Source organism: Mustela putorius, unplaced genomic scaffold (assembly GCF_011764305.1).
Source record: "Mustela putorius furo isolate JIRA1106 unplaced genomic scaffold, ASM1176430v1.1 tig00003858_pilon_pilon_pilon, whole genome shotgun sequence".
Classification (NCBI taxonomy): Eukaryota; Metazoa; Chordata; class Mammalia; order Carnivora; family Mustelidae; genus Mustela; species Mustela putorius.
Genome location: NW_025422010.1, coordinates 1,821,283 through 1,845,028, shown reverse-complemented (window position 1 = coordinate 1,845,028; position 23,746 = coordinate 1,821,283). Strand labels below are relative to the sequence as shown.

The 23,746-nt window shown below is 41.7% G+C and overlaps 1 protein-coding gene across 2 annotated transcripts in view; it reads right to left on the bottom strand.

Moving 5' to 3' along the window:
- The window catches only part of SPECC1L (sperm antigen with calponin homology and coiled-coil domains 1 like), a 139,145-nt gene that overhangs the window by 98,232 nt on the left and 17,167 nt on the right, over positions 1-23,746 (bottom strand). The window contains exons 2-3 of one of the 2 annotated variants that reach the window (XM_045065237.1): positions 13,973-14,102; positions 5,820-6,009 (exon numbers count right to left, since the gene is read on the bottom strand). In XM_045065237.1, the coding sequence (XP_044921172.1) occupies positions 5,820-5,972 (153 nt within the window). In that variant the 5' untranslated portion in view covers positions 5,973-6,009; positions 13,973-14,102. The remainder of the gene's footprint in view (positions 1-5,819; positions 6,010-13,972; positions 14,103-23,746) is intronic. The other variant, XM_045065236.1, reaches the window with a different exon arrangement.

Genomic DNA, 23,746 nt, shown 5'->3' with positions numbered 1-23,746 from the left:
GTGGGTTAAGCCTCTGCCTTTGGCTCAGGTCATGATCGCAGGGTCCTAGGATGGAGCCCCACACTGGGCTCTCTGCTCAGCAGGGGGCCTGCTTCCCGCCCCACCCCCGTCAAATAAGTAAATAAAATCTTTAAAAAATAAAAAAATAGGGGCGCCTGGGTGGCTCAGTGGGTTAAGCCGCTGCCTTCGGCTCAGGTCATGATCTCAGGGTCCTGGGATCAAGTCCCGCATCGGGCTCTCTGCTCAGCGGGGAGCCTGCTTCCTTCTCTCTCTCTCTGCCTACTTGTGATCTCTGTCTGTCAAATAAATAAATAAAATCTTTAAAAAAAAAAAAAAAAGGCTCAAAAAAAAAAAGGCAATTCTGACCCATGCTACAGTGTAGATGAACTCTGGGAACATTATGCTAAATGAAATAAGCCAATGGCAAAAAGACAAATACCATGTGATTCCACTCCTGAGGTATTTACGTTGTCAGATTCACAGAGACAGACAAAAGTAGTTGCCAGGGACTTGGGAGGAGGAATGCGGAGCTGTGGTTTAATGGGGATGGAGTTTCAGTTTTGCAAGATGGAAGTTTTTGGAAATGAATGGTGCTACTGGGTTGCTTAATGTGAATGTACTTACTGCTACTGAACTGTACACTTAAAAATGGTCAAGAAGATAAATGTTATGTGTATTTTACCACACACACACACATACACACACACATAAAGCTGAAAAAAAAAGTTAACACAGTAACAAAATAGGCAACTGATTTGAACAGGAACTTCACAAAAAACATCTCTAACTGTCCACTAAACATATAAAAGTAAGATATCAAAAGATGCTTAATTCCATTGATAATGCAAATGCAAATTAAAGCCACTTCAGACCACTCCTTGACCACTTCAGCCCCTCCTTGATCTGGGTGGTGGCTACAGAGCGTGTTCACTTTGTGGTGATTAACTAAGCTGAACACAGATGCTGTGTGAACTGTTCTGTATGTATACCTCATCAAGAAAGTTAAAAACAGGGGCGCCTAGCTCAGTCAGAAGAACACGCAACTCTTGAACTCAGTTGGTGTCATGAGTTTCAGCCCCATGTTGGGTGTAGAGATTACTAAAAATAAATAAACTTGAAAAAGTTTAAGACGAAACAAAACAAACAAAAAAAAACCTCTGCTTCTTTTACACAAAGCTACTTGCAGGCTACCATTCCATATTTCAAGTTTTGTTACACAGTTCTGCAAATACATGTGCACTTCCACACATAAACAGTAGTTCAAAACTTAAACAGTTCAAAAAAATTGTGAAATTGATGAAGGGAAGAGATTTTTAACTTACTTCTTAATAACAGATGCAAAATGCAAAGCCTTTGGTAAAAACCTTCTAGATACAGGAGCAGCTGGCTGGTTCAGTTGGTAGAGCATCCAACTCATGACCTCAGGGTTGTGAGTTCAAGACCCACGCTGGGTATAGGGATTACTTAATAAAAATAATAAAATTGCTTCACAGGCTCAAGTGTGAAAGATGGCGGTGGCTGCCCCTCGGATTACAAACTTAAAAAAGAATCCAAGAAAGGGGGCGCCTGGGTGGCTCAGTGGGTTAAAGCCTCTGCCTTCGGCTCAGGTCATGATCCCAGGGTTCTGGTATCGAGCCCCGCATCGGGCTCTCTGCTCAGCAGGGAGCCTGCTTCCTCCTCTCTCTCTCTACCTGCTTCTCTGCCTACTTGTGATCTCTATCTGTCAAATAAATAAATTAAATATTTAAAAAAAAAAAAAAGAATCCAAGAAAGGAGAGGCAGTGAAGAAATGAGCCCTCTGTGAAGTTTCCAGCAGGTCATACCTGCTGTCTGTCCACCTGCCAGGCAATCTCTATAGATGTTCAGAAGCCCTCACACTACAAAGAGCTCTGGGACAGGCCCAGCACTTGCTAGTCATGTGTGGCTCCCATGCAAGCAAAATACACAGTTTACTCATTCCACATCTTGTGCTTTCTTTCAGGCCACTCTTAAACTGCCTTAACCCAGTCTGCATATATTTTGAATTGTGTGCGTGGCCTCAAAACTGAAATCAGTCGCAAAGTCTCAAGTGTGGTAGTCCACAGGAGTGTGCAAATATCCAATTTCACCCAAATCTATCTTGGGAAAGATTATCAGTAGAAGACCATGGTATGATTATCTGATAGAACCAATTATTGTACATAAAACAGATTTGCATATATATAAAAGAATGTAAGAACAAAAATATTAAAATTTAAAAATTTGTTAAATTTGTTAAAAATAGAAAACCTAGATACAAATGATGAAATAATATAACCAACATATCCACGCTTCTCAACTTGGACTTTCCAAGTTTCATGGTCGGCATCAACTCAAAATTTACAGTTAGTTTTTAAATTTTGCCTTTCAAGTTTCAGAGATGGATTATTCATCATATGGTTAACTAATTTTCACACTGAAAAGGTATGATGATAAATAATCATTGAGAATCATCAATTATTTAGACAGATTCTAACTGAAGTAACTGCTACTTACTAATTCTTGTCTATTAACTTTTAGAAAAAAGTACTCTTGGGACAATGAAAGAGTGTATTACTTCCACAAGAATTAACCAGGAATACCCGAGCAGTGTGTGAAACCTGCAAAGTGCAGGCACATACGAGGCCATCCCTATGTGGCAAATAATCCTCTCTACTCACTGTGACAAAGAATTAACCATGCAAACATCCCAAACCAGATGTCAAAGCTACTCATAACAATGGGAACAATTTCCTCAAAATTCACTGAACAGCAATCATACTGTATTTTGTATTTACAAAAACTCCAATCAGCAGTGAGATGCTCTCGTCAAAAAGGTACTTTCTCAGGGTGCTGGGTGGCTCAGTGGGTTAAAGCCCCTGCTTTTGGCTCGGGTCCTGGGATCGAGCCCCACGTCAGGCTCTTTGCTCCGCGGGGAGCCTGCTTCTTCCTCTCTCTCTCTCTCTGCCTACTTGGGATCTCTGTCTGTCAAATAAATAAATAAAATCTTAAAAAAAAAAAAAAAAAAAAAAAGGTCCTTTCTCTTATACCTCAGCTAGATCTAGCCTCAAACAATATTTGAAATGAAAGAGGTAAAGCAATGTATATCCCCATGCTGGCCACTATAAGAAAAGTGTTGAATACTGTGCAATGACAGACACACACGTGGGTGTCCACATGAATAGGTGAGTATGTGTACACGGTGTCTATATGACTAAAAGCCAAAGGCTTCATTCATCTGGTTAGTCATCAACGCTCCATCAGTTACAGGAATTCAAGCTGTGGCAAGTGTCCAAATGCTAGAGAAAGCACAGTGAAATGTGAAAACTTAGGAAAATAAAATAATAGGGCACCTGGGTGGCTCAGCCTTTAAGCCACTGCCTTCAGCTCAGATCCCAGCGTCCTGGGATCAAACCCTGCATCCATCTCCCTGCTCAGTGGAGAGCCTGCTTCTCCCTCTCCCTCTGCCTGCCATTCTGCCTACTTGTGCGCACTCTCTCTCTAATAAATATGTAAAATCTTTTAAAAAAGGAAAGACTACATGTTTATTATTATTTTTTAAAAAAGGAAAATAAAGTAACACTTAAGTTTGTGGGGTCTCCAAGCCCTTTTGATCTTTTCAATTCTTCTGTTCATTTCACTGTTTTCTTCTTTCCTTCTTTGACTTCTCACTTCAATTTCTATTCAGTGCCTTTTTTCTTCTTCTTTCTTAAGAAAAAGCAATTGCTTCAGTCTAGATAAAGTATTCCCAAATAGTTCTGCCTCTTCTAAGACCCTCCTCACTATACACATACACACACACCCCTACTTAAATGCACCAACAAGGATGGCCAGAGCTATGGACAGCTGGCACATGCTGGCACACAGCAGAGATACAGTTGTTTTGCTTTACAATGAAAAAATACTCACTGTTCAAAACCAAACTACCATCAACTCCAGATACAAGCCTCAGAAAATCTGACATGCCTATTCAAGGCACACTTCATAGCAAACCTTCAAAGACCCTGCCTGCCACTGATGAGGAGACAACAGAAGAAAAGCAGTAGAACACATCCAATGCCAGTGTTTCAACCTGTTCTTCCAGTCACGTAAATAACAGGTACCCAGTCACACAGTACTCCGCTCCAAAGACACCCCCAGCAAGTGAGTAACCAGTTAGGTCAGAAAATGCCAGCTATCTTACACAAAAGAGTGGCAGTACTGTCATCGAGGAAGTAATTCAAGGTTTTGATTCCAGAAGTAGGGCAAAGGTCTATTTCTGGCACCATCCTCTGGGCCATAGGATGACACCCAGTAACTCATCAAAACTGCAGCAAGGAGAAAATCTGGGGGCACCTCCAAGCCCATGGAGTTAGTCTGGGCTTACTTTTGACAACCCTGAAATAGAAAAACCAGCATTTCCAGCTGTATCTTTCAACATATATAAGGAAGTCCCTCATTAGCTGTTCTATGAGGTGCTTCTTAAAATAATTAAGTCACAGTCTATCAAAGCCCTGCCTAGACAAAAGGCTTTTGAATGGATCACGTCTGAAACAGTGCTTAGTTTTCCCTACAAGACTAACCCTCTCCAGGTTTTCTCCAGAGTCAAAGTAGCAAAACACAAAATTCCCAGGACAAACAAGCAAAGAACAAATAAGTGGATTCTGCACTGAGAAAGACTAGAAGACTGTGTGGACCTCTGTGCAATATATCTAAGATATGTCCAGTAGAAAAACAGCCCAGAGTCACCTTGTCCCTTGAGTGGTCAAAACCAACACAGACACTGAGAGCACCCACAGAAAAAGACTATTCTTTTCAGAAATCAATAAAAATGTTACTATCTGGGATGCCTGGGTGGCTCCTTCAGTTAAGCATCTGCCTTCAACCCAGGTCCTGATGGTCCTGGGATAGAATCCCGAGTTGGGCTTCCTATTCCACGGGCAGCCTGCTTCTCCCTCTCCCTCTGCCCCTCACTACTGCTCATGTGCTCTCTCTCTCTAACAAATAAAATCTTAAAAAAAAAAAAATTCTACTACCTGTTATTTATGAAGCCCTTGCCATGTGCCAGTTTCTGAGCTAATTCACTTCCATACATTCCTCATTTCATCCTAATCATGGTGCTATAAAGCACATGCACAGAAAGTCTGGGTCTGTCTGCTTCTAAAGCCCAGTCACCATTCTGTACTAACAAGAACTAAACCAGCCTTGGAAAGAGTGTAAAACAAACAAAAAAACTAGTTATGTGCTAACTAAATTAACATCGCCCAGTTTTAATGGGATTAATACAGATCGGTTGTCAGGAAAAGAGTAACAGTTATGGGGTGCAAGGGTGCAAGGGGTGGAGTGGGAATAAAAATACCCTACCTAGGAGTTTCAGGAATAGTATTGCTGGTCATCCTTTAAGATCTACCACATATATTCTTAAAACCTTCCCAGGCTAGCAACAATGTCTTCCTGAAATGCTTACACTATCCTCCTGCTTCCCTGTGGGAATCTGACTTTTTTGCATGTATTTCATTTACACATGTAGGTGACAACCTCCACCCATTACCCCACAAGCTCCTTGAACAAAGACGCTAACTCCAGCTCACACTGACACAAGAACCTTGCACAAGGCAAGTGCTCAATGATATATTTCATAAGCAAGTCTACTATTTGGTTTCATTTGTAAAGCCAGACCAAACACACCAAGTCTACCATACTGTGAACTCTTCAAAGTCTATGTGTTCCCAGCACCAGCAGAGAGCGAACCCTAAAGGATGTTTAGTTAATAAATCAAACATCCTATTAAGATTCACTCCTCCTAAAATCCATCACATATTCAAACATCACCACGTTAATACCTTTGACAATGATGCTGTTGTTCCAGGTTTTACGAGTTTGCCTCCTGTAGATGCTGAAGAACTGTTTTCAGGTTTAGTTTTTTCTACTGTTTGCGTTTTGCTTATCCCAGACACTTTAGGCACTGAGCCAACACTCCTGCTTGCTTTCTTCATTCTGGGTTGCCTCTTCGTGATGCATTTACAAACAAATCTGTGGAAAGAAATGACATTATACTAAGAACACAATTGGAAGGAAGCTCTTTAGAAATTTGTTTCTGAAAAATTTTACCATGCAATAAATAAAAACGTTTGAAAGCTAAATATTGATACAGAAACTAAAAAGTTGAAAAGCTCTTAGACTTATTAATTAGAATGTACCCCACATTTAAGGTTTCCTCCTTGAATATTACTAACATGAAACTACTTTGTGCATTCTAGCTCGGTCATTAAAAGGAATAACCTGGGAGCGGCTGCATGGCTTAGTTGGTTGAGGGTCTGACTCCTGATTTTGGCTCAGGTCATGAACTCAGGGTCCTGAGACACTGAGACAGAGCCCACCCACATCAAGCTCCACTCTAAGCCTGGAGACTTTTTTTTTTTTTTTTGACAGAGAGAGAGAGAGAGACATCACAAGTAGGCAGAGAGGCAGGCAGAGGGGGAGGGGGAAGCAGGCTCCCCTCTGAGTAGAGGGCCCAATGCAGGGCTCAATCCCAGGACCCTGAGATCATGACTCAAGCTGAAGGCAGAGGCTTTTTTTTTTTTTTAACATTTTATTTATTTGACAGACAGAATCCAAGTAGGCAGAGAGGCAGGCAAAGAGAGAGGAAGGGAAGCAGGCTCCCTACTGAGCAGAGAGCCTGATGTGGGGCTCAATCCCAGGACCCTGGGATCATGACCTGAGCTGAAGCCAGAGGCTTTAACCCACTGAGCCACCCAGGCACCCCATGAAGGCAGAGGCTTAACCCACTGAGCCACCCAGGCACCCAGCCTAGAGCCTGCTTAAGATCGTCTCTCCCTCTACCCTTCTTACCTTCTCCCCACAGGGGAGCACATGCACACACTCTCTATAAGGAAAAAAAAAAGGAATATCCTAGATTGCTAATGGAACTAGCTAAATATGACACAGCATACATTATCTTTAGCATTTAATGAAGCAAAAACCATCCTGACATTTGAGAATTGGCCATTCTGCAGGTATTTAAGGGTGATCGTATTTTCCCAAATTATCCAGCATAATCCTAGTTTCAAGTATCTGTTGTCATAACCTCACCTACACCAAGAGGAACATCCCAGAAACTCTATCATTTAGGATCTAAATATATTTCCTAGGATATCTCTTTTATCAAGAAGCAGCAACAAAATTCCTTACCAGAACATAAACCTCAAGGATGCTTGGGTGGCCCAGTCAGCTGGACATCTGCCTTCGGCTCGGGTCATGATCTCAGAGTCCTGGGATTAAGCCCACATCAGGCTACCTGATCATCAGGGAGTCTGCTGCTCCCTCTTCCTCTGCCCCTCACCCTGCTCATGCTCCCTCTCATGCGCGTTCACTCTCTCAAATAAATAAATAAAATTTAAAACAAAGAAGGAGAACATAAACCTCAATTTTTTTGTTCAGAAAACAAGGCCATCTATACACCTATAAGGAATGTGACAAGACTACCACCTAAACAGCTCATGCTTGATTTCACAGCTTAGACAACTTGAAATGACACCAGCTGCACACAAAACTGCACTCAGATAAACCCTTAAATATATCCTTATTAACTAAGCTAGAAAAGCAATTCCTACAATAAGTAGTATCAGGTTTAGAAAGATGTCACACACCAGGTTGGCTTTAACAAAAATGAAAGCCTATTTGAATGTAAGCAGTTTTGTGTATGATGACGCTTGAGAAACTACAGTGAGCACAAAAAGAGGCTGTTCTATTCTGTGAAGATTTCTACGTACTAACAAAAATAAACTTACAAAATAGCCCCTCGGAAAAGAAAAGGCTCATCCCAACAGCCTTAATGAGTACTTGACTGACACTAAGCTCAGACACTCCAGATTTATCTTGCCTTGACATAATATAAACTGTACCAACTGGTTTGGTGGCAGGAACAGTGAGACAGGACAAGGGGGCTCTGCTCCAGCCCTCAACGTGATAAAGCCTTTGAGCAAAAAGAACACTATTATTAACAGCAACCAAAGCACAGAAGCAAGTCTATGCTTTTCTCACCGACAAAATGAAGGAATGACACTGGACCCATTGCTAACTCAAAGTACTGTGGAAAAATCAAGTTCCTAAGAATCTTCCCTTCAACTTTTCACTTTCCCTTTTTATTTGCCTCCTCTTTTCTAAGTCTCCTATCTTGTAGATGACTCCCTGAAGTTTCTTTCTTTTCTTCTCCAAATTCCACTCCTGCACTCCTTTCCACACCACTCAGACCCTCTATCATTCTCTGCCTACTCATCCAAATGAACTTTTCCTAGACAGGCACCATCCAATAGAACTTACTGCAATTATAAAAATGTTTTATGTATATCTGTGCTGTCCAATACAGTAAGTAACCACTAGCCACTTGTAGCTACTGAGCACTTAAAATGTAGCTGGTATGACTGAGGAAATGCATTTTTATTTTTATTTAATTTTAACCAATTTAAACGTAAAGGTTCATGGTAGCTACCATACTAGACAATGTAACAGACTGTCCCTTTCTTGCTGTTACCACGTAAAACCTAAGGAACTACCACTTTCCACCCACTAGGATGGCTATAATCAAAAAGATAGAGGGGCACCTGGCTGGTGCAGTAGGTGGAGCATTCAACTCTTGATCTTGGGATTATAAATTCAAGCCCCACACTGGTTGTAGAGATTACCTTTTTAAAAATCTAAAAAAAAAAAAAAATGGTAACAAATGTTGTAAAGGATGTGCAGTAATTAAAATCCTCACATGAAGCTGGAAAGAATATAAAATAGTGCAGCCACGTTGGAAAACAGTCTAGCAGTTCCTCAAATGCTTAAAGACAGTTACCATATGATCCAGCATGTCTACTCCTGGATTTATACGCAAGAGAAATAAAAGCATTCATCCACAAATTTATGTACAAATGTCCACAGACACATTATTCATAATAGCCACAAACTGGAAACAACCCAAACCATCTCAAAAAATTCTCCCAAATTAGGGGCACCAGGGTGGGCTCAGTGGGTTAAAGCTCTGCCTTCAGGTCGGGTCCTGATCCCGGGGTCCTGGGATCAATCCCCCCCATCCAGCTCCTTGCTCAGCAGAAGTCTGCTTCCACTCCTTTCTCTGTGCCCACTTCTCCACCTACTTGTGATCTCTGTCTGTCAAATAAATAAATAAATAAAATCTTTGGGGGGAAAAAAACTGCTCCCAAATTAAACTATCACGGAATTGTTAGCCTGTAAATTTTTACTTATCAACATGTATTTGTTATTTATGGGATACATATTACTATCACATAGTTCTGTTTACATACCATCTGCATACAAAGTAACTTTTTGTTTCAATTCCAAATATCTATCAACCAATGAATGGATAAACAAAATGTGCTATATCCATCCAATGGAATATTATTTGGGCATAAAAAAGAAATGAACTACCAATACATAGTACAACCCTGAAAACATTATACCAGATAAAAGACACCACACACAAAGAATCATGTATTGTATGATTCCGGTCATAACAACTGTCCAGAATATGCAAATTCAAAGAGACAAAAGTAAATTAGAGGTTGTCAAAGATTAGGGTAGCAGGAATGGATACTGACTGCTAATGGACACAGGGTTTCTTTTTTGGGATAAAACACTTGGAATCAGGGGCACCTGGGTGGCTCAGTGGGTTAAATTCACATCTATTTTATTACAATTTGCCTTCAGCTCAGGCCATGATCTCAGGGTCCTGGGATCAAGCCCCACATCAGGGTCTCTGCTCCACAGGGAGCCTGCTTCCCTTCCTCTCTCTTTGCCTGCCTCTCTGCCTACTTGTGATCTATGTCAAATGAATAAATAAAATCTTTAAAAAAAAAATTTGGAATCAGATTGTGATAATGGTTGTGAATATACTGAAAACCACTGAATTTTACACTATAAAATGGGTGAATTGTGCAACAGATGAATTATATCTCAATAAAGTGGTTACAAAAACAAAAATAAAAAACACCTGGGAGCCTAGGTTGCTCAGTTGGGAGAGCATGCGACTCCTGATGTCAGGGTTGTGAGTTCGAGCCCCAAGTTAGGTGTACAGATTACTTAAAAATAAAATCTTAAAAAAAAAAAAAAAAACCTAATGAACATCAAAACAAGGACTTCAAGAAAGTAGATCCGAACATTATAAAATACCTGATAAAATAAAGAAAAGGACTACAGTTTTGCAAAGATCAGAGAGAAGACAAGCAGCACAGCCAAAAGCTTAGAAATGCTAAGAAACACTGGTCCAAGACACTGGCAGCTTGAGATCTTAGATTTTAGACCACTCACTCACCCTCACCAACACTGGACCCAAAGCTCCCTTTCTCCAAGAAATACGTAAACACAACTTTACTACTAAATTGGAATCCAAAGCTAACCTATTTATTTTATTATATATACACAGATACTTTCTAAAAATATCTATGTGGCAACTAAAACATAAAAAATAAAAGTAAATTGTAATAAAATAGATGTGAATTTCAATATGTGAATTTTCAAGCAAGACTATCTGAGGAACAAAACAGTAAGAAATCCACACCTCTAAGTTAAATCACTATGAATCTTACTACAGATAGTCTTGACTTGGGCACTTGGTAGTACTGCAACTCAGATCCCATGCCATCTATCATACATGCTATCAACAACATGTTTTTCTTAAAGGATGAATCTCTCTTATTGTGATGGTTAATTTTATATGCCAACTTGACTGAGCCATGAAGTGCAAAGATATCTGGCTAAATTATTCTGAGTGTGAGGATGTTTCATTTTCTTTTTAAAGATCTGTTTTGTTTTGTTTCTCAGTTTTTTTCATGAGAATGTTTCCGAATGAGATAAACATTTGAATTCACAGGGATTCCTGACTCCTTGAGTTGGGATGTTGGTTTTTTCCCATCTTTGGACTCCATCTGAAAAACTGGTTTTTCTTGGGTCTCGGTCCCACCAACTTTCAGACCGGAATTTACACCATCAGTTAGTTAGCTCTCCTGGTTCTCAGGCCTTCAGATTCAGACTGGAACTTGCATTATTGGCTCTCCTGGGTCTCGAGCTTCCTGACTACAAATTCTGGTACTAATTCAGCTTCCATGATCATGTGAGCCAACTCCTTATAATCATTCTCTTTGTGTGCTTACTTGCTTCTGTGTGTTTGTGTAGATCCTACTGGTCTGTTCCTCTGGAGAACCCTGACTAATACCCTTGGTAAAGCTGAAAACAAAACAATTTCTCCTCAATGTCTACAGTAACTGCATTCCTGGAAAATTCCATCTATACCAAAACTACACTTAAAAAATGCCTTCTTTGTGTAAAATGGAATTGATTCTAGGCTCAGCCATAAACAGTTTTTTTCTATCTACGTAAATTATTCAACAAGATATTCCAAAGTTGTGGCAGGTCACAGGAAAAATTTTGATTTTGCAGAACTGACGCTTCATTTAATCTAGAATTCCATGGCCCTTACGTACTAAATTGCAACAGCAACCACCAAACATTGAGACAACAAAAAAAGCTTTCATGATTTCTTTTGGTTTTTTTTTTAAAGATTTTACTTATTCATTTGACAGAGAGCGAGCGCAAGGGCATAAGCAGGAGGAGCAGCAGGCAGAGGGAGGAAGAGCAGCAGGCTCCCCACTGAGCAGGGAGACAGATGCAGGGCTCTATCCCAGAACCCTGGGTTCATGACCTACGCCAAAGGCAGACACTTAACTGACTGAGCCACCCAGGAACCCCAGCTTCCATGATTTTCTAAAATGACCCCTATCAAAGGGCAAAGATCCTCATAAACAGATGCTAATTCACCAGATCTTGGCCCCTACCTGGTTAATAAGGAGGAATCGATAACCCTGCCTAGAGAGTCTCTAGAGTCCCCTGGGCATGGAAGAGATTACAGAGGGGAGGGAAAGGACCAGCACAGTTCATAGCACTTCAAGTGCCTGAAAATGAAAGGAAAAAAAAAAAAAAAGGACACCTGGGTCAGTTGGGCATTCGTGTTCAGCTCAGATCACGATCCTGGGGTCCTGAGATTGAGTCCTGCATCCCACTCCCTGCTCTGTGGGGAGCCTGGTTCTCCCTCTGCCTGCCACTTCCCCTGCTTGGGCTCTAACAAATAAATAAATAAAATTTTAAAAAGGAAAAGAAAGTTGAAAAGGGTATGTGTTGAAAGTTACTACTATTTCTTCCCCAGTCCTGCTCAGAGCTGTCATCAGCACCATCACTACCTCTAGTCCAGGGACGCCTGGGTGATCCCAAGGTCCTGGGATTGACCCCCACATGGGGCTCCCTGCTCGGCAGGAACCCTGCTTCTCCCTCTCCCACACCCGCAGCTTGTGTTCCTTCTCTTTTGGTCCCTCTCTGTCAAATAAATGAAATATTTAAAAAGAGGGGGGGGCACCTGGGTGGCTCAGTGGGTTAAGCTGCTGCCTTCGGCTCAGGTCATGATCTCAGGTCCTGGGATCGAGCCCCACATCGGGCTCTCTGCTCTGCGGGGAGCCTGCTTCCTCCTCTCTGCCTGCCTCTCTGCCTACTTGTGATCTCTGTCTGTCAAATAAATAAATAAAATCTTTAAAAAAAAAAAAATCTACCTCTAGTCCAGAGAAGTCAAGGTTTAGGAGGAATAAAAAGTAGTTCTCACAATAACAGTATGGATCCTGCCTCCATAAATACTAAGAATAATCTCAAACTACAATAAATCCATGAAGTATGTCAGATATATTTCTCAAGTAATATTTCTTAAAAACATCAAAACTGATGCACTGCACCCAAAATAGGGAAAGGCACTGAAGGCCTTGAGCTCCTCCCATGGGGAAGGCATCATTTCCCAGCTCTGCGGTACCTGGTAAAAGTTCAATGAATCCTCACAAGAGCCCATACAGGCATTGACAGAGGCTCAAAGAATGTAACTCACTCTCCCTGACTCAGCATTCTTTAGTGACAGCAGCATGAATCCAAAGTCCATACCCTGCCCACTGCTCCATATGGCCCCCAGTGCAACCACACATAAGAACTTCATCAGGCATGTGTAGTTTTCATCTCAACAAATATTTCACAAGATATGAACAAAATGTAACAACACTAAAACTACACTGTGCAACTTCTAGATTTATCAATCTGTCCTTTGGATCAGTGCTGATATTCTTTTTTTTTTTTTAAAGATTTTATTTATTTATTTGACAGAGAGAGAGAGATCACAGGTAGGCAGAGAGGCAGGCAGAGAGGGAGAAGTAGGCTCCCTGCTGAGAAGAGAGCCCGATGCAGGGCTTGATCCCAGGACCTGGAGATCAGGTTGAAGGCAGAGGCTCAACCCACTGAGCCACCCAGGCGCCCCTGTCATGTTATTTAATATAAAATCTATCTTTTTTAGAGCACAAAATTTATCACCAGTTCTAAATCAGCATATATTAAGTTACAGCTGTAAAAATAAAATTCTCAGCTATAATCACATTAATTTATAGATACCTGCTACTTTTTCATTTAAAATAATTATTTGTTAGGCATGGCAGGCAGAAGCACAGCTGCCCTCCTTTTACAGAAATAACCCTGCATTAAGAAGGCTGCAGGGCACCTGGGTGGCTCAGTGGGTTAAAGCCTCTGCCTTCGGCTCAGGTCATGATCCCAGGGTCCTGGGATCGAGGCCCACATCGGGCTCTCTGCTCAGCTGGGAGCCTGCTTCCTCCTCTCTCTCTGCCAGCTTCTCTGCCTACTTGTGATCTCTATCTGTTAAATAAATAAATAAAAATCTTTAAAATAAATTAAAAAAAAAAAAAAAAGAAGAAGAAGGCTGCAGTCTGGGTGGCCAGAACTCTCACCAGGATGTCCTTGTACTTGGACTCCCCAGGACAGGATTTAAAGTTCCAGGAGCCCTGCCCAAAGCTAATTACACATCCACAGCCACACAGGAAGCTTGAGTTTCCTATTCATCTACAAGGAGAACACATAATTAAAACCTACTGAAGAAAACAAATAAAGGGCCATCTCTTACCTGACAGATACGGTAGAGAAAAAACTACTTAAAAGTCAAGCCACGGGCACCTGGCTGGCTCAGCTGATAGAGCATTCAACTCTTGGTCTCAGGGTCGTGAGTTCAAGCCCCATGTTGGGTGTAGAGATTACTTGAAAAAAAAAAAAAAAATCAAACCACAGACTCTTAAAAATGGTAAACATTTTGGAGGCCATTTTATAGGAAATCCTGCATGCAACATCACTAACAAAAAAATCTTCTAGTTACAAACATCTACTGTTGAAGGAAACTGACTACTAAAAAGTTCTGAAGCAAGTCATTATTTACTCAACATTCACTCAATACTTTGTGCCATGGAAAATGCCAGTTCTCTAGGAACTAGTCAGACAAGGCATAAATAAATACATGGACACATAAAGATAATTAAGACAAAAATACCTACTTTCAAGGAGCTCAGAGTTTAGTGGGAGAATCAAGATACATAAACAGTGAAGAGGATGCCATCCTTCTTAAATTCTGCTGATAAAACAAGGTAAACAGATATACAAGGTACAATGGCAGTAGAAAGAGCTAGTCCTCGGTTCTGTCTCTCAGGAACCAGGTGAGAGGTACACCTCAGAGAGTTATGAGAAAGCATGGGCTCACTTGAAGGACTCCAAGAACTTGGGTCTGACTAGAATACAGAAATGGGAAAGGGCCCAGCAGGCCAGTCAAGCTCTGGCCTTTGTCCAAAACAGGATGGCAAACTACAGACAGACTAAAGTCAGTGCAGCCCTAATGAGGATTTACAAATCCTAAAGAGGAACCTGGTGCTGGTGTGGATAAGCTGAAGCGGCATAACATGCTGGCCGAGCTCAGGCATGAGAAACCCTGATCGGAATCTCCTTCCCTCTAACTCTCTTCCTCTGACCTCACTCTAAGCTCTCCATTCAAAAGTACCACTCTTGGGGCGCCTGGATGACTCAGTTGGTTTCCTCTCAGATCATGGTCTCAGGGTTGTGAGATCAAGCCCAGCACTGGGCTCCATGGTCAATGCTCCATGCTCAGTGCAGAGTCTGCTTATCCCTCTCCCTCTGCTCCTCTCCCCAGTGCTCTCTCTCACAAATAAATAAAATCTTAAAAAAAAAAAAAAGTACTACTCTAATACCGCCCCTCTCCCAGGATCTGAACACCACCACAGTGCTACACTATGCCTGCCTTTCTTCCACATCAACCCCCATGAATCTCCAGCCACGCCTCCAGATTCCACACCATCTGCCTCTATTGGCAACATGATGCATGGGCCCTTGGAACTGGGCACCGATGCTACACAGATTTGATCTGGCAAGCAGAGCTCAGTGTGACTATTACTTCTCTTGATGTAGACACTGAAGCTCTTAACTTAATCAAAAGAAAAGCTGCTTTTCTACGAGCTACCAGAAGCACACACTGAGTTCATGGTTACCTAATACTCACATGTTTTCACATCTTTTTTTTTTTTTTTTAAGATTTTATTTATTTATTTGACAGAGAGACAGCGAGAGAAGGAACACAAGCAGGGGGAGTGGGAGAGGGAGAGGGAGAAGCAGGCTTCCAGCCAAGCAGAGAGCCCGACATGGGACTCGACCCCAGTACTCCGGAATCACGACCCAAACCTAAGGCAGACACCCAACAAGGGGAGCCACCCATGCGCCCCTCACATGTCTTTTTAATGCAAACGGCCCCTAAGCTGTTTTTTCTCTCCCCTACCACCTGCCAACATTTTACTACAGAAATTTTCAAACACATGGAAATGTTGAAGAAACTGTAAACACCTCACTGTTCTCCTTTTCATAGCTGTGTAATTTATATTCAGAAAAGAATTTACACTCTGCTAAAATTTTCATTTGGTCGTTCAGCTCAAAGCCTTTAGGATATCTTAAAATTCTGACTTTGATTTAAAACCCAGAGTTTTCCCTCAAACAAGTACTGTCTTTAAGCTAAGTCCCATGTCCATTCAGGATCCTCAACTACAACACAAGCAGGTTGGATTCTAAGGAATTTCAAAGGTAGCTTTTGACTCCCAAAACCTTCTACTTTAGCAAAATTCACAGAACTGATGACAATGTTACATAGGTCAGAGCAAAGACAAGTTTCCCTCCAGGTCTCAAACAGCAGCAGAGTACTGAACTAAAATCAGGAGAGCTGGGTTCAAGCTCCAGCTTTGCCATACAAGCTGTGTGACTGTGGACAGACTCTTAATCACTTTCTATCTTTGCAACTCTGTTTTCTCTCCTATAAGAGGAGCTGATAAAACCTAAATGAAGAGGTCCTGACAAAATAACCTGTATAGACAATGAAAAAGAACAAAAATCCTGATACACTCATTCCAGGGGAATTCACCTTTCCAACACGCAAAGGTTGGGAACGGGAAAAAAAATGTGCAACAAGCCAAGATCAGGGATGGCAATTTATCTCAGTGACTCAGAAACTCCATCCTCACCAACTACCCACCTATAGGGAGCACATCAATCAAGTTTCAAAAATAATCCCAAAAGGACTTGGAAAATTTGTCTTTCCTGTCAGGATACTGCATCAAGAAGGAGCTACCCTGCACAGAGAACACAGTATCTTGGGAACTGTCAGAGAGCTAAGGCCCCAACCTCATCAAGAAGCACCTTCAGCCCTGGCAGCATGTGGGACAGGAACCTGATAGCAACTACAGGGGCATCCCCATCTCTTCCTCCTACAGTCACACCAGGATTTTTAAAAAAGATTTTATTTATTTAACAGAGAGAGATGGAGGGCGCAAGAGAGCACAAGTAGGGGGTGTCACAGAGGCAGTGGGAGAAACAGGCTCCCCACTGAGCAGGGAGCCCAATGCAGGCTCCATCCCCAGACCCTGGGATCAGGACCTGAGCTGAAGGCAATTGAACCACCCAGGTATATCAAGTCACAACAGGATCTTTTTTTTTTTTTAAAGATTTTATTTATTTATTTGACAGACAGAGATCACAAGTAGGCAGAGAGGCAGGCAGAGAGAGAGAGGAGGAAGCAGGCTCCCCACTGAGCAGGGAGCCCGACTCGGGACTCGATCCCAAGACCCTGAGAACATGACCTGAGCCGAAGGCAGAGGCTTTAACCCACTGAGCCACCCAGGTGCCCCACACACCAGGATCTTGACAGGGTCACTACTTTAGGTGACTACTTTTTCCTCTGAATGCCTCCTATTCACCTCCATTAGAACCTCTTTTTCCTTCTGTTATGCAAAATGTATTGCTATTTAAAATGATTTAAATTTAACTGTTATTTAATTGATATTTTTAAATCTACTGTGCTCCTTTAAAACAACCAGTATCCTGGAGACTGCCCTACCTTGTACAAAGAAATATGTAACCTTGGGCAAGTTACTCGACCTCTCTGGAATCTCAGTTTCCTCATAAGTAAAATGGGCTGCTAATGCTACCTCCCTGATAAGGATGTTGAGAGGATTAAGGTAATGAACCTAAACGGCTTAGCAGGGTGAGAGCCCACAGTAAAGATGGGATAAATGTGGGCTATCATAACGTAGAGAAAGAACACTCTGCATGCCCCAAGTATGACTAATGGCCTTATTAAAATAAAAGCAGTAATTCAAAAGACACTTTGAAAGAGAAACCCTTTATAAGGAATGACTAAAGACTGTTTATACTCACTACTTAGATTAAATTATATACTACTGCACACAGATGTCAACAAACAACACTTGCTTCTGGTTCTTTCCCACTGAAAATTATATATCAGGAAATACTGAAAATATATGGTAAGGAGCTCACTGGAGTGATTATCAAGAGACCTGGATTGTGGTTGCAAGCCTGACAAGTCTGCATGACCTTGATAAGTCATGCTAACTCTGTGGGCCTTGTTTATTAGGCAAGGAGCATGGATCAGGATCTTTCAGAAATTCAAAAATTCCATTTCATAATTTATACCATTCAGAACCAGGAATCAAAACTACTTTTAAAAAGGAAACTGTTGATTAGGTATGACATTTTTGTGCCTATCAACATGCCACTAAAAATCCAAAAAGGGTTTCAGCCCAAATGATATAGATACATTTCTCTCTTATTTCACAAACTCCATATATGAAATATGTAGGGATTATATTAAAATGTAAAGTAAGAACAGACTTAAAACACAGAGGAGAAGGAATCACATAGTCAAGGTAAAACTGAAAATCAGGAAACTAGCTACACTGGAGTCAGTAACTACAGGTTACTAAACCAATCAAAACCAAAAAACCAATCTGATAAAGCATGTGGGCTACAAAAACCAAACAGAACGCTGAAGAAATGAAGTAAGAAATGTTTTAATTAGATAAATCCTAATGCAGTCGACTGATCTAATAGTGAATTCCTCAACACATACATGTTTCTAACCCTTCTTTTGTGAATTATGACACACAATCAGAAAAATGCATTTAAATGTAAACATTTTAAAAACTCGGAGTGAGACTCCATTGAAAAAGTCAAGGCTTACTCAGAGGAAAAGTGTGAGCCCTGTCATGTCAAAACCCTGCACACATGCAAGTGGGCGTGTATGCAAGATGCATGAAACAGGGAGAGGAAGGAGAGAAGCCAAGGTGAAATGGTTTTGGACATACAACTTTCTGCGTAGTCTGGATCCACATATAAAAAGTCCACTACCGCTCAAAATACTTCAATGATTACTAACTAACAGCTAGCCTTCAATTACTATGCTTAGTGACAATTTTCAAACGCTTATTTTTATTGTAACACAATACCTTCTCATTTTTAATACCGATTTTTTAAAGTTTATTTATTTATGTAATCTCTACACCCAACGTGGGGTTCAAATTCACGACCTCACAATCAAGAGTCATATGGTCTTCTGACTGAGCCAGCCAGGTGCCCTGACACTGATTTTAATTCATGCCTAAAATCAGGGTGTGATTATCAACTAATGTGCACATTTAATATGGTAGTTTGTCTTGTTATGGTATGGTTTCCAGAAATCAGTGATCCACATTATGACTTACTGAGAGGGAAAGGGGGCATTCAGATCCATCTCTTCTCCACTTCCACCTGCAGCCCTGAGAAGGAAGGAACTTCGCCCCAGTGTCCTTTCCTTAACCCTAGCGGTGTACCCCTCTTAAGCACGCCCATGGTCACAGATGAAGGGAAAAAACAGCTACCCCTCTGATTTCCCACTTTCCCTCCCAGCTTCCTCCTTTCCATCCGGTCACGTTCTGTGAAGGGAGTATCAACAGGAGAAAAGCCACACTGACCAACCATGCCCAAGTGGATACTGAAGTTAGCACTAAGAAGCTGACAGCGAGTGGGGCTCACAACCCCAAGAGGAAGGTCAGGGGCCAAGTCAGACTGCAGTGGAATGTGATAAAAAACTAAGCAGGAGATGAAGGATAAAGACCTTTTCAAAACTTGGGCTTTGTTAAGGGGAGACAGTCCTGAGGAGGTAGAGACACTTTGCTGGTGGTGGGGTTGTTGTTTAAATTAAAAGCAAGCTGCCTGGAGACCATCAGCAAGAAAGGCCAGTGCTGCATCAGCACACCTGATTCTCATCCTCACCCTACGTGGCTGGAAAGGAGGAAGAAACTGGGGTTAGGGAGGTAAACAGCTTGCCCAAAATGTGTGCTCTTTCCACTAAACTATAGCTACTGATAGACAGGATGCTAAGAAAAGGAGTTAATTATCAGCAAAAAAATTCAAAAGCACAACTCCATGTCCGTTTGGTTTTGGCCAGAAAGAAGTCCACTAGTATGAATTTATGATTTCTATTATTCTACAAGATTGAACACAAGGAAATCTTTAGAAATTAGAGGCTTCCTGGATTTTTCAGAATTAGAACCATGTCTTCTTACTGCTTTCTAAATAATAACAGAGAAACACCTATTTTTTTTGGTTTAAGTTTTATTTGAATTCCAGTTAGTTAACATACAGTGTAATATTAGTTTCAGGTGTACAGCACAGTGATTCTACACTTCGATACACGACCCAGTGCTCATCACAAGTGCACTCCTTAATCCCCATCACCTATTGAACCCATCTCCCCACCCCCCACCTTCCCTCTGGTAACCATCAGTTTGTTCTCTGTAGTCAAGCCTTTGCTCTTGGTTTGCTTCTCTCTCTCTCTTTTCAAAAACCTAATGTTATACCAAGACCTCTTCAGATCCATTTCTGGAGCTCTTTTTTAATATAAGCTGCTGAAAGGCCGTTAAACTGACAATACTTAACATTCCAGACTAGTGACAAGGCTGGAAAAGAACAGCCTAAAAGAATTTTGGCTATAGTACACAAATTATTTTTCCAGATTTAGTCCAAAACAAATTGGTTCCCGAAGTTCAAACTCCCAGAATGCAAGAAATTTTGAGTCTCCTCTGGCCATTCCCTCCTCAGCCAAGGTTTGTGAATATTTTCTAAAAGAAAAAGTTTATTCAGGATCCCTTCAAGCCACAGCTTTATGCTCAGAGTTTTGGCGGGCAGTTACCCAACAGTACAATGCTATATTCATAAAATAAACTGTTGGCCATTAAAAACACTAATCTATTTTTACATTTATAATGAACTCTGACCCAAAATACAAAATGAAATATTTTCTTGGCATTTCACCATTCAAATCTAACAGTGTAAAAAATCCTTTACAAATAAGCTTATTTTTTAAAAAAGATATTTATTTATGAGAGAGATAGCAAGAGAGGTAACACAAGCATGGAGGAGCTGGAGAGGAATAAACACAGGGAGCCCGACACATGGGCTTAATCCCAGGACACCAGAATTAGGACCCGAGCCGAAGGCAGATACCCAACAACTGAGCCACCCAGGCACTCCTAAAAATAAGCTTAAAAGGTGGGGGGACACCTGGGTGGCTCAGTTGGTTAAGTGTCTGCCTCTGGCTCAGGTCCTGATTCCAGGGGCCTGGGATCAAGCACCAGTGTTAGGCTCCCTGCTCATGTGGAGTCTGCTTGTCCCTCTCTCCCTCTGTATCCTGCCCCACACTCATGCTCTCTTTAATTCTCAAATAAATAAAACCTTTTTTTTCTTCTTTAAGATTTTATTTATTTGTTTGACACAGACAGAGATCACAAGTAGGCAGAGAGGCAGGCAGAGAGAGAGGGGGTAGCAGGCTCCCTGCCGAGCAGAGAGCCCGATGTGGCGCTCGATCCCAGGACCCTGAATCATGACCTCAGCCGAAGGCAGAGGCTTAACCCGCTGAGCCACCCAGGCGCCCCTAAATAAAACCTTTTTTTTTTTTTTTTTTAAGATTTTACTTATCTAGGGACGCCTGGGTGGCTCAGTTGGTTAGGCAGCTGCCTTCGGCTCGGGTCATGATCCCAGCATCCTGGGATCGAGTCCCACATCGGGCTCCTTGCTCCGCAGGGAGCCTGCTTCTCCCTCTGACTCTGCCTGCCACTCTGTCTGCCTGTGCTCGCTCTCACTCTCTCTCTTACAAATAAATAAATAAAATCTTAAAAAAAAAAAAAAAAAAAGATTTTACTTATCTATTTGACACACAGAGATCACAAGTAGGCAGAGAGGCAGACAGAGAGAGGGGGGGCAAAGCAGGCTCCCCACTGAGCAGAGAGCCCGACGCGGGGCTGGATCACGGGACTCCGAGACCATGACCCAAGCAGAAGGCAGAGGCCCAACCCACTGAGCCACCCAGGCGCCACTAAATAAAATCTTTTTAAAAAGTAAGCTTAACGGGCCACCTGGCTGGCTCAGTCATAACATGCAACTTTTTAAGATTTTATTATTTATTTGACAGAGACCACAAGTAGGCAGAGAGAGAGGAGGAAGCAGGCTCCCTGCTAAGCAGAGCCCGATGCGGGGCTCGATCCCAGGACCCTGAGATCATGACCTGAGCCAAACGCAGAGGCTTTAACTCACTGAACCACGCAGGCGCCCCCCAGAACATGCAACTCTTGATTCAAGGTTCTGAGTTCAAGCCCCACACTGGGTGTAGAGCTTAAAAATAAATAAGTAAATAAATAAAATTTAAAATAAAATAAAATTCACTAGAAAAAGAAATGAACGAGACTACGTGTCAGTGAGGACATGAACACCTGGAACTCTCACACACTGCTGCTAGAAGTATAAAACAATACTGCTACTTTGGAAAACATTCTAGCAGTTTCTCATAAATTTAAACACATACCGTTATTATCCAGTAATTCAGCCCCAGGTATTTATCCAAAAGAAATTAAAACATATGCACACAAAGACATACATAGATGTTCATAGCAGCTTTTTTTTTTTAAGATTTTTATTTATTTATTTGACAGACAGAGATCACAAGTAGGCAGAGAGGCAGCAGAGAGAGAGAGAGAGGAAGAAGCAGGCTCCCTGCCAAGCAGAGAGCCTGATATGGGGCTCGATTCTCAGGAACCTGAGATCATGACCTGAGCCAAAGGCAGAGGCTTAACCCACTGAGCCACCCAGGCGCTCCTCATAGCAGCTTTTTAAAAATACATACAATACCCCCAAACCAGAAACAACCCAAATGCCCATCAACAAGGAAATGGACAAACTATGGTATAGCTATATAATGAAATAAAACCCAGCAAGAAAAGGGAAAATCCACTGATAACATGGAACGGCACAGATGAGTCTCAAAAGCATTATGATAAATGAAAGAAGCCTGAGGGGCACCTGGGTGGCTCAGCCTTTCAAGCACCTGACTCTTGATTTCAGCTCAGGTTGTGACCTTAGGATCATGAGACTGAGGCCACACTGGGCTCCCCACTCACGGAGTCTGCTGAAGATTCTTTCTCTCTCCCTCTCCCTCTGCCCCTCTCCTTTGCTCTCTTTCAAGTAATAAATAAAGCTTAAAAAGGAAAAGAAGAAAGAAGCCTGATACATTCTATTTACACGAAGTTCTACAAAATGCAAACTTTTCTATAGTGACCGAGAGCAGATCAGTGGTTGCTTAGGGAAGAAGGGGAAATTAGTTGAACAAGATGTAAGAGAACTTTTGGGGGTTATGGAAATATTCTGTAATTGGACAGAGGTGCTGCTTATATGGCCATATACATTTTCAAACCCCATTACACTGTACATTTAAAATGGAAGCATTTTGGGTGCCTGGGTGGCTCAGTGGGTTAAGCCGCTGCCTTCAGCTCAGGTCATGATCTCAGGGTCCTGGGATCGAGGCCCGCATCGGGCTCTCTGCTCAGCAGGGAGCCTGCTTCCCTCTCTCTCTCTCTCTGCCTGCCTCTCCATCTACTTGTGATTTCTCTCTGTCAAATAAATAAATAAAATCTTTAAAAAAATAAAAAAAAAATAAAAAAAAAAAAAATAAAATGGAAGCATTTTGTTGTAAATAAATTACACTGAAAAACTCATTAAAATAAAATAGTAAAAAAGTTCCCAATTGTTCAACCAAAATGCCAAAAATTTAGATTAGAGAATTATTTTGTCAACAGCATAAAGGAAGTCCTTCTAAACTAAACAAGTTAAAATAGATCAAATGGGGCACCTGGGTGGCTCAGTCAGTCAAGCAGGTGACTCTTGATTTCCGCTCCAGTCATGTTCTCAGGGTTGTAGAAATGAGCCCTGCATCCAGCTCCATGATGGCTGTGGCGACTACTTAAGAGTCTCTCTCGGGATGCCTGGGTGGCTCAGTTGGTTAAGCAGCTGCCTTCGGCTCAGGTCATGATCCCAGCGTCCTGGGATCGAGTCCCACATCGGGCTCCTTGCTCCACGGGGAGCCTGCTTCTCCCTCTGACTCTGCCTTCCACTCTGTCTGCCTGTGATTGCTTTCGCTCGCTCTCTCTCTGACAAATAAATAAATAAAATCTTAAAAAAAAAAAAAAAAAAA